We start from the raw sequence: 11,507 nt of genomic DNA on the forward strand, positions 1-11,507 counted from the left end.
GTTCGATCCCATTTAGGCTCACAGAATGTAATCATCCCTCCAGGGTAGGTAAAACTGAGGACAAGCTAGGGAAACTGCATCATTTTAGTGAACGTCAACTGTGCAGGTGTTCTGACTTGTGCCATGAAGCTCCCCGGTGTGTTTTGTGGTTGTACAAGTAAGTACTGTACTGACGTTATTAGGCATGACACCCGATGTCCCTCTCTACGCCCTGGGAGCATCTTCATTCCATTCCTTAAGAAGCTCCCAGCACATATAGCGAAACATCGGACATCATGCCGAACGACAACGCGCAACGACCTGAAAACAGGTCAGTTAACATAGATTGCTGCGCTGGATGTTAAAAAGGAGTGTTTGCCTCTTCACCGGACGTAGCAAACCATGATAATCAGAGGTGGTAGCTCATCTCCAGCAGTAGCGGACACTGCACCAGTGCTGCAAATTCCACATTTCCATGGAGTACGATAGTCTTCTTGAGCGCATTTTACTATACCGCAGTAGTTTAAATTAACACTTAGTTTTTTCGTGACCAATATTGCCAACAATCACGTTTTTGGGCCAGATCGCGTAAATGTACGAGTTTGCTCAATTGCATGCACTCTTCAAACGCTGCCAAGTGCAATGACACTGCCTTACAAAGGCTTAGTTGAATTATGTCACCGAGTCTTTAACACGCACTAAACACCAAATGATGTGCTTTGGCAATTCCCCAACCAAATTACCAGGAACTGAAGCACCGAAAATGCAAACCAAACAGGTGGCAAGAGTGGTAACAGGGTAACGGCCAGATTGTTGATTAAGATACTCAGTATAGTATACACAGAGTATCCCACAATGTACCCGCACGGCATGTGTATATAATGTATATATTTTTTGCGTAAATATGTACTTCATACGTAAACCTACCACCGCCTGGCACTGACAGTTATTTCCCTGCAACATGTGTGGCCTGAATCCTTTGCCATTTCACCTGAGAAGCTAGAAGTCATAAACACTCCTGTAACGTTTAAACATTGACAAAATGTACTTAAGGCATAGTACAAAAAGCACTCTTGTGAATACACTCACGATAAGCGAAATGGTCCAACAGCTAAAATAACTAATGGCTAGGCAAAATGGCGGCAAGTTGGTGGAGGTGATGGTGGTTAAGCGGTAGTGTAGCAGCTAACGCGCTGCGCTACGAACCCGGCGGCCCGAATTCGATTCTCGTTCATGGCCAATACCGGTGAGGATTGTCTGAACCGGTCCTGGGCTTCTGCTAGGTCGACTCAGCCTCACATGAGTCCTGTACCTGGTGCGATGTGTAAACATCGCCACTAGGGAGACAAAGCGGGCGTGGTGTTGGCCACCCACTCCTTCGTGTGCCACAGTGCTGGCCTTTATAGGTGCTCGCGAACAGCACTTGCCCCAACAGTCTGTTAGGCTACACGGGGAATATTTGTCTGTGTCTTTGGTGGTTAAACTTCCAAGTGGATTTATGTACGACTCATGGTAAATACAGAACTGTGTGTGCGTGTCCCAAATACAATTGACTGCCTCTATCCTTGGGAACAGGAAAACGTGACTACATAAAAGGGTGCTCATATTGGTCATGCACTTTACCTCCGTTACACATTAGCTCGTGGAGTACCAAGTCATCGCCACCGATGATGCACTGGGATTGAATGCTGAGCAGCCACCCGATATAACGCGGCAACATTCTCAAGGCCTGAGGTTGACAAGCGACTACCGGCCAAAGCAAAAGTAACCGTGTTTCGCTTGACTTAGTCTGAACTCACTTCTCATTACCCCCGATATATTATAATCTGCGTATCAGCTCGTGTGCAACAGGTCCCAGGTGGTTGATTACTTTCGTAGGCACATGAGATAGGGGGACGAATTGTGTGGGGTCTTTGATCCGGCAGTGGATTGATTGATCATGGTTGATGATGGTAATGATGAATTCTGGGAACCATTGTGAAACAAGACTCTCTCTGAACACGACATCTCAAACTAAACTTTGCATTTAAATCGCTAAATTTGATTGTGAGGGTTGTTTTTGAACTTCCTGGTGAGCTGACATAAACATTTTATCGTAGTTTGGCACATTGTTAAACGCTTGTACACGTGACAATGCATCTGTTTGGCTGTGTCTGGAGGTGTGGAAGGTTTCCACAGACGCAGCATCTGTTTGGCTGTGTCTGGATGTGTGGAAGGTTTCCAATGATGCAGCGTTGATGAGATCATTTATTCGGCCAAACCCATAAATGTATCATGACTCAAGGCTCCCTCCATCAATGGGCACTCACCCTGTAATGCATGAAAGAACCTACCCACTTATATTTCTATTCAAATTTGCATTTATTAGAATATCAGATCAGTGGTTCCTCAACCTTTTTTGGCTACTGTACCCTTTCTAGATTTAAAGCTTTCGTGACTGCTAGGATCCATACTCTTTGGTTCTACTGGGTAAAGTCACGTAGGTGAAAATAAAATAACAAAAAAATCACGACGTTTCGGCAACAACACAAGCGGCCTTCATCAGACTGTCCTCCAGACAGTCTCGTCCCTTCACCTGATGAAGGCCGCTTGTGTTGTGGCCGAAACGTCGTGATTTTTTGTTATTTTATTTTCACCTACGTGACTTTACCCAATAGAACCAAAGAGTATACTGTACCCTTTGTTAAATTTCGTTTCAACCGAGTGTATCCTCATTGCCTGAACCAACATGGTTCTGAGATATAAATGTGTGAATAATGAACATCAATATTGTTAACCAATTGTCCATTTAGTGTGTTATAACCTAACCCTTCTAGTAACTGCAAGCGAATAAAACATAAAATCAAGTCACACTTCTGCATGCAGGACGTAATGTGTTTGCGCTCGCTGGTTACTCTTGCAAACCGCATTGTTTAAGGTCAATGCGTTTAGAAGGGTCTTTTACATTGTTCTCGGTTACCATATGGATTTAAATGTTATCGCCACATTCATACATGATAATGATGAAGCCATTGGGGTGAGTGACCTCCAGTCCCCTCAACACGGATAACGGCCCCCCTCTGGTGGCTACACAGTGATATGACCCTCTGGCATTAACGAGTTCTCCTGTACATTTCACGAGATGTGCGTCTCCGCTAAACTAGAAACAGACACCTATTTGGACATTTCCTGTCCACAGGAAACTAACTCGTGACCTTATATATAGAATGTTACTGTAAAGTGATTGGAACTACTACACAGTTGTCGCATACTGTAATCTGACCGGGCACAACTGTAATGGCCGAATCTGTACATGCTGAGCTATATTTGGCAGGCAGAAATAAAACCACTTTACCCATCTGCACAGCTGACAATAACATATTCTAGCAATCGTGTAAGAATCATTATCAAACGATGGACTATGCACTCGATGTCATAAGCCGCTCTTAGGATTTTTCCAACTCTTCAAGTGCACAAACCCATGTTATATGATGGGAATAATAATATCTCGCAATTACCAGAAGGTATTTTTTCGTTAGCTCGTGTAAATATAAATGTGTCGTTAACCCACCACCACCCGACACAGCCAATTATTAAGGTTTGTCACGTGAACAAAACGTGCTCATAAGTTATTAGTTGAGCACACCGATGTCTTGGAGAGTAAACCCACAATATTTACAATTTGAGTACGACGTTTCGCTGGTGATTATAACCAGCTTCATCAGGTGATTTGCCAGAAAACCGTTATTTTGGTATAATATTAGTGGTGAAAAAGCCAACGTGTTAAACATTACCAGAAGGGTGCAAACCTAGACTACAGTCGCACGTACTAGATATGCACATGCATTTCCTTGAGTGGTATATTGTTATTCTTGGTTCTTTCGGCAAAGTCACGTAGAAAGGAAACAATAAAATAATAAAAAATATTGTTATGCAACTAACACCAGGACTTTTAACGTCTCTGGAAGGCGTATAAGTTTCCCAGGGTACTGTAGGTACCTCAAATAGAGGGCGATCCTGGAAAAACCAGGACAGGTCATAGGTAACCCCAGCTGGTGTTGATTTGTGACGGAAATCGCAGGACATAATTGAAATAAGAATTGTATGCATTCTAAGCTGTACCGGAGTGTATATTTGCGTGCATCAAACTGATGTTACCGTGCAATATCACTAGAGTTTAGCAGAGGTCAAACTTTATACCGTGACCACCGCTCTTTATTTTCTATTCAACTACTTATGCAAATTTTAAGCTAAGCAAGGTCACGCATTGGATAAGGCTTGAATGGCTTTACCACCGTGCTTGCCAGCTGTGGGGCTGCTGTCTGCAGCGGAGGAGAGTGCAGCAACATCCACTGTTGTGCTGTACTTATTTGCCACCACGGGTCCATGCTCCCCATCTTTGCAACCACTGCACGAGCCAGCCTGGCGTATTACTCAATGGTCAAAATAACCACCAGACAAAGAAGTGCATACGGTACAATATTTTACTGTCAATTTACACCGCATCATATTTTAAGTCACTGGAAAATGACCAAGTTGGGAAATAAAATCCCATAATCCTCTCTGCCCATGGATGTAGATTATGTTACGGGGCACAGTACTAAGTGCAAGATTACTTGCGATCAAATGGGGTTGGCATACAATTTACAGTTACCACTCCCCACTAATGCTAACAATTGTTCCTTTACATATATAAACAACAACTTTAGGACATCACAGTACTGTAATATAAATCGAACTATCTCTATGTAATGAGGTGGACGCCCACTGAAATCCATTAACCCCTGTGTCAGAAAACCCACACGGTCAATCGTATTGACGTAGGGACACGTGTTATTTGTAAGACGTTAACTTATTTTGTGGAGTAAATTAATATGTGTTTTGAGAATTGGACCGCATGATATCATGGCGTGCAATAGCCTACGCTTGCGAATTTCAGAGAAAATATGCATCACAACCTTGAAGTCCGATATAGTGCAGTGATGGAGTTTCATAAGTAGTCCATGTTCTGTCTTGTCAACAGTTCCGTGACGTGAAGGAGACGTGGATTCAAATGATCCCTCGCCGAGTTTAAAATTAATAACCAAAAGTATGAACACATCTCCCTTGCACTATTTAGCCTCTCTACATACAAGGGTCCAGCTATTACAAAAAAATGCATTTTCAAGTTGGCGCTGTACCATAAAAGGCAGAAGAGTGTTTCAATCCAGTTCCCTATACAGGTAGTGATAAATTGAACAATATCTGCAGACACACAGTGCTGATATAAACGCATATCGGCAGTGCCCATGTAGGTAAATAGCCCAAAAGACAGATTGCGTCCAATACAAAACCAATTACTATCACCGATTACTATCACCACAAGTACCTCTACCAATGCCTATGAATTTATAATTTAATCGTGGTTGTATAATAACACGTTAAAGTTAACAGCATACGTGCGCACAGATAAGTGCCAGTGTTGTCTAAGCTCTGTGATGCTGTTTGTGTGTGTGTACCAGTGCTGTCTAAGCTCTGTGATGCTGTTTGTGTTTGTACCAGTGTTGTCTAAGCTCTGTGATGCTGTTTGTGTGTGTACCAGTGTTGTATAAGTTCTGTGATGCTGTGTGTGTGTGTGTACCAGTGTTGTCTAAGCTCTGTGATGCTGTTTGTGTGTGGACCAGTGTTGTATAAGTTCTGTGTTGCTGTTTGTGTGTGTGTACCAGTGTTATATAAATTCTGTGTTGCTGTTTGTGTGTGTACCAGTGTTGCATAAGTTCTGTGATGCTGTTTGTGTGTGTACCAGTGTTGTATAAGTTGTGTGTTGCTGTTTGTGTGTGTACCAGTGTTGTATAAGTTATGTGATGCTGTATGTGTACCAGTGTTGTCTAAGGTCTGTGATGCTGTTTGTGTGTGTACCAGTGTTGTATAAGTTCTGTGATGCTGTTTGTGTGTGTACCAGTGTTGTATAAGTTCTGTGATGCTGTTTGTGTACCAGTGTTGTCTAAGGTCTGTGATGCTGTTTGTGTGTGTACCAGTGTTGTATAAGTTCTGTGATGCTGTTTGTGTGTGTACCAGTGTTGTATAAGTTGTGTGTTGCTGTTTGTGTGTGTACCAGTGTTGTATAGGTTCTGTGATGCTGTTTGTGTACCAGTGTTGTATAAGTTCTGTGATGCTGTTTGTGTGTGTACCGGTGTTGTATAAGTTATGTGATGCTGTATGTGTACCAGTGTTGTCTAAGGTCTGTGATGCTGTTTGTGTGTGTACCAGTGTTGTATAAGTTCTGTGATGCTGTTTGTGTGTGTACCAGTGTTGTATAAGTTCTGTGATGCTGTTTGTGTACCAGTGTTGTCTAAGGTCTGTGATGCTGTTTGTGTGTGTACCAGTGTTGTATAAGTTCTGTGATGCTGTTTGTGTGTGTACCAGTGTTGTATAAGTTGTGTGTTGCTGTTTGTGTGTGTACCAGTGTTGTATAGGTTCTGTGATGCTGTTTGTGTACCAGTGTTGTATAAGTTCTGTGATGCTGTTTGTGTGTGTACCGGTGTTGTATAAGTTCTGTGATGCTGTTTGTGTGTGTACATCAATGGTGGTAGTGTAGCGGTCCGTGCGTTGCGCCATGAACTCGGCCGCCCCAGTTCGATTCCCACTCACGGCTAACAACACTAGTCATGGATTATCTGAAGCGGGTCCTGGACCTTCACGAGGTCAACTCGGCCTCAAATGAGTACGTAAACATAGCTTCTGGGAAGGCAAAGGCGGCCGGGCATGGCCACGACCCTCGCGTGCCGTGCCGGCCTTCATAGGTGCTTGCTAACAGCACTTACCCCAACAGTCTGTTACAGGCTATACGGGGGGGATCTCTGTAGTGACATTGAATCCAATTGCTTGACAGCACCATCACGTGTGTTGAACACGAATCAAACGGTGGCTTTCTGTTTCGCATGCCAGTTTCAACCAACAAACAACAACTTCAAACAGTGATGTATCACTTGACCCAAAAGGAAATACATCAGTAAAACACGTCCAACATTTACACCTTACGTTTACACCTCAGACACAAGCATAAAAAGCCCCCCAGCAGCTGTCACATGTCACTGAACAACCGAGAAGTGGCATCTAATGAGAGTTCAGTACAATGGAGCCGACATTCACATTACAACATTGGCATGGCGAGCAAATGAAACGAATGCTCTGGCAAGTACACATGGCAGTGTCAAGGTAGTCTATATAGCTGTTAGAAGTGACAAACTCAACTATATTCTTTTTGTAACCAGCTAAGGTCACACCGAGCTAGAAAGCTCTTTTTTTCAGAAGCAACCCGACGACAAATGATAGCTCAACGAAGTGGCGTATCGTCATCACGTGGACATTTATAGCAGCCAAATGCTCTCAATGCATGTTGTTTCTAAATGTGGAGGGGACAAACCAAGCAACCACGGGAAGAGAGAGAAAGACACGCAAACTCCAAATATACAGCAGGGGTCAGGGTCAGGATCGAACCCACGACCTCCTGCATACCAGGCGAGCTAGTTAACATCTCATAGCCACCGTGATGATTATGATGAGAGAGAGACACGCAAACTCCAAATATACAGCAGGGGTCAGGGTCAGGATCGAACCCACGACCTCCTGCATACCAAGGCGAGGTAGTTAACATCTCATAGCCACCGTGATGATTATGATGAGAGAGACACGCAAACTCCAAATATACAGCAGGGGTCAGGGTCAGGATCGAACCCACGTCCTCCTGCGTACCAGGCGAGGTAGTTAACATCTCATAGCCACCGTGATGATTATGATGAGAGAGAGACATGCAAACTCCAAATATACAGCAGGGGTCAGGGTCAGGATCGAACCCACGACCTCCTGCATACCAGGCGAGGTAGTTAACATCTCATAGCCACCGTGATTATGATGAGAGAAAGACACGCAAACTCCAAATATACAGCAAGGGTCAGGGTCAAGATCGAACCCACGACCTCCTCCATACCAAGCGAGATAGTTAACGTCTCATAGCCACCGTGATGATTATGATGAGAGAGAGACACGCAAACTCCAAATACACAGCAGGGGTCAGGGTCAGGATCGAACCCACGACCTCCTGCATACCAGGCGAGGTAGTTAACATCTCGCACACCGCGACAAGCATCGCAGCTCACCTTGAGCGGGCGTTGGAATGCGAAGGTGACGGCTGTTCAGGTGTCCTGCTGATGGCCACGCAGCTGAGAATCCGGCATCATCACCGTCAGCACCGCCGCGGCCGCCACTGTCATCCCACGTTAAACCGGTTCTGTGGCAGAGGAACGAACCTTCAAACGACTCCCCCCCCCAGCCACCACCACCACCATCACCAACCCATGAAAACACCACGAGGCAATGATAAATGACCAAAGCTATGGCACGCCACTAAAGTCCCCGTCCAAAACGCACGCTGGCTTCCTCCACAAACTTAAACACAACAGCGCCGCACAACGAACTGCATCGCCCAACGAGCGGCTACCACCGACCATGCTTTTTCCCACCCACCCCAAATGACTTAAAGGAGCGAGCGGACACAACGAGACGCGAGTTTGAAGTCGGCAGAGGAGGAGGATGAGGAGGGAGGAGGAGGAAGAAGAAGAAGAAGGGGTTGGTGGTGGTGAACAAAGCGGCTCGCTCACAAAATAGCGTCGCCAATCTTGACCACTGATTCGCGTCGAAGGTTGGAACTCGGCAACGCGATAGTCGCTGCCGACTGCGGATATTTAAAAAAAAAAGTGTAACTGTTCGCAGTTTCCGCAACACTTGTCGCCAACGCGCGCCACCCCACCCACTGCTCCGTCATTCGCTCCCTCCAGCACCGCTGCCTCCTTCCCTTGCCAGATCAGAGGGGGGTTTTGTTGTCGTCGTCGTCGTTGTTGTCGTTGTTGTGTGTGTGTGTGGACACTGCGCTTCTGGAGGACGCGCGCACAGTCCCATCGACGCTACGCGCACATGGGTTGTGTGAGACGTGTGGGGGGGGGGGGTGTGACGTGGGGGGGTGGGGGGGGTGTGACGTGTGGGGGGGGGGTGTGAGACGTGTGTGGGGGGGGGGAGTGAGACGTGTGGGGGGGGGGGGGGTGTGAGACGTGTGGGGGGGGGGGTGAGACGTGGGGGGTGGGGGTGTGAGACGTGTGGGGGGGGTGTGAGACGGGGGGGGGGGTGTGAGACGTGGGGGTGGGGGTGTGAGACGTGTGGGGGGGGTGTGAGACGGGGGGGATGTGAGACGGGGGGGGTGTGAGACGTGGGGGGGGGGTGTGAGATGTGTGGGGGGGGGTGTGAGACGTGAGGGGGTTGTGAGACGTGTGGGGGTGGGGGGGTGAGACGTGGGGGGGGGGGGTGTGAGACGTGAGGGGGGGTGTGAGACGTGTGGGGGGGTGTGAGACGTGTGGGGGGGGAGTGTGAGACGGGGGGGGGGTGTGAGACGTGTGGGGGTGGGGGGGTGAGACGTGGGGGGGGGGGTGTGAGACGTGAGGGGGGGTGTGAGACGTGTGGGGGGGTGTGAGACGTGTGGGGGGGGAGTGTGAGACGGGGGGGGGGTGTGAGACGTGTGGGGGTGGGGGGGTGAGACGTGGGGGGGGGGGGTGTGAGACGTGAGGGGGGGTGTGAGACGTGTGGGGGGGTGTGAGACGTGTGGGGGGGGAGTGTGAGACGGGGGGGGGTGTGAGACGGGGGGGGGGTGTGAGACGTGGGGGGGGTGTGAGATGTGTGGGGGGGGGTGTGAGACGTGAGGGGGGATGTGAGACGTGTGGGGCGGGGGGGTGTGAGACGTGGGGGGGGTGTGAGACGTGTGGGGGGGGGGAGTGAGACGTGTGGGGGTGGGGGGGTGAGACGTGTGTGGGGGGTGTGAGACGTGTGGGGGGGGTGTGAGACGTGTGGGGGGGGTGTGAGATGTGGGGGGGGGTGTGAGACGTGGGGGGGGGTGTGAGACGTGGGGGGGGGAGGGGTGAGACGTGGGGGGGTGTGAGACGTGTGGGGGGGGGTGTGAGACGTGGGGGGGTGTGAGACGTGGGGGGGTGTGAGACGTGTGGGGGGGGGGTGTGAGACGTGGGGGGGGTGTGAGACGTGGGGGGGGGGAGGGGTGAGACGTGGGGGGGTGTGAGATGTGTGGGGGGGGGTGTGAGACGTGGGGGGGTGTGAGACGTGTGAAGGGGGGGGGGGGGGGAGTCTGCTAGTCGCGAGAGGGCTTCGGGAGAGAGTTCTCTTGGTGTTGCTTATTCATCACCTTCGTTGAAGGAGCGCAGGCTACAGTTGTTTTTACTATCACATGGCCACAAACGCACTGCTGTGGTTTGTCTTTAATGTATCGTGGGGGCCGACATCCACCTCCCCGCTCCCCGTGAGCGGGCGGGGCACGACGTCCACCCCCTCTGCTCCCCCCTCCTCCTCCTCGGCCGCTTCTCGCCGGGCCCCCGCCGATCGGGTGATCGCCCCCCCCCGCGCCAGCGCCCTCTCTGTGGGACACGGCGAAGTGGCTGGCTCACCACCGCCAGGAGTTATCCCACACACTCCCCACGTACACCACCACTGATGCGGAGGTGGCTGCGTGCACGCGCGTGGCCCTGCAGGCGCTCGTTGCACACAAAGGCTAGCGCTAAAAAGTAATATTTAAAAATACAGTTAAACCTTGGATTGCGAGTAACTTGGTCTGCGAGTGTTTTGCAAGACGAGAACATTTTTAAAATAAATTTTAACTTGATAAACGAGCAAGGTCTTGCAATACGAGTAGTACGTATACGCTCTGTCTGCCGAGCGTCACGTGATCACAACTGAGCCGATATGTCTTCTCTCTCGCTGCGGGATTGTGGGTAATCATCTCCCATACTTGGTCTCAGTCGGCGTGCCTCACTCGTACAGTCAACATCTGTGTGAGCGTATACTGTTTACTATAGTGTTGTGATCATGTGTGTGTGCGTAAAGCATTTTTTTTTTATTTTGTGTCCAAGTGTAGTGACTGTTCTTTAGAAAAGTACCACCCGAATAAGGCTGTAGCAGTGCAAGCAATGAACCTGTTTAACGACAATGCAATGTGATATTTCCGCGAAATCCTCAAAAGGAGGCAAAAGCAAGTGTCATTGGATAGGTTCCTTGTTAAAGTCGCACAAAAAGAAAAAGATTCCAGTGAGCCAACAGATAGCAGTGATTCCGTTAGTGACGGTGAAAGTCGCCCTACACAATAACCCTCCTCTCTCATCTCCCTTACACCAGACACGATAAAAATTAATTAATTAATTTGATTACGTTATATAAAATTTCAATTATTAAAATATAAAAAGGTATTTTGTATGAATCATTTTTACATATTTTTGGGTTGTGGAATGAATCTGAGTTTCCATTATTTCTTATGGGGAAATTCGCTTTGATATACGAGTGCTTTGAATTACAAACCCGTTTCCAGAATGAATTATGCTCGCAATCCAAGGTTTGACTGTACTTTAAAAAAACACGCTTTAATGAAATGTACCGTACTTGTAATGGCAGGACTCCACGACTCCAGGAAGTGGCTGCAAAGCTTGCCACAATATAAGGGGCCGTGGTGATTTACAGCTAAC

At 48.1% G+C, this 11,507-nt stretch overlaps 1 protein-coding gene across 2 annotated transcripts in view; it reads right to left on the reverse strand.

Moving 5' to 3' along the window:
- Window positions 1-8,918, reverse strand: part of LOC116942827 (protein furry homolog-like) — a 296,076-nt gene extending 287,158 nt beyond the window's left edge. For both annotated transcript variants that reach the window (XM_076067514.1, XM_076067513.1), the window contains exons 1-2: window positions 8,598-8,918; window positions 8,097-8,227 (exon numbers count right to left, since the gene is read on the reverse strand). In XM_076067514.1, coding sequence (XP_075923629.1) covers window positions 8,097-8,227; window positions 8,598-8,761 — 295 coding nt within the window. In that variant the 5' untranslated portion in view covers window positions 8,762-8,918. The remainder of the gene's footprint in view (window positions 1-8,096; window positions 8,228-8,597) is intronic.
- Between the last annotated feature and the right edge of the window lie 2,589 nt (window positions 8,919-11,507).

This window comes from Petromyzon marinus, chromosome 16, assembly GCF_048934315.1.
Source record: "Petromyzon marinus isolate PM22_M1 ecotype Great Lakes invasive population chromosome 16, UKy_Petmar_22M1.pri1.0, whole genome shotgun sequence".
NCBI classification, from domain to species: Eukaryota; Metazoa; Chordata; class Hyperoartia; order Petromyzontiformes; family Petromyzontidae; genus Petromyzon; species Petromyzon marinus.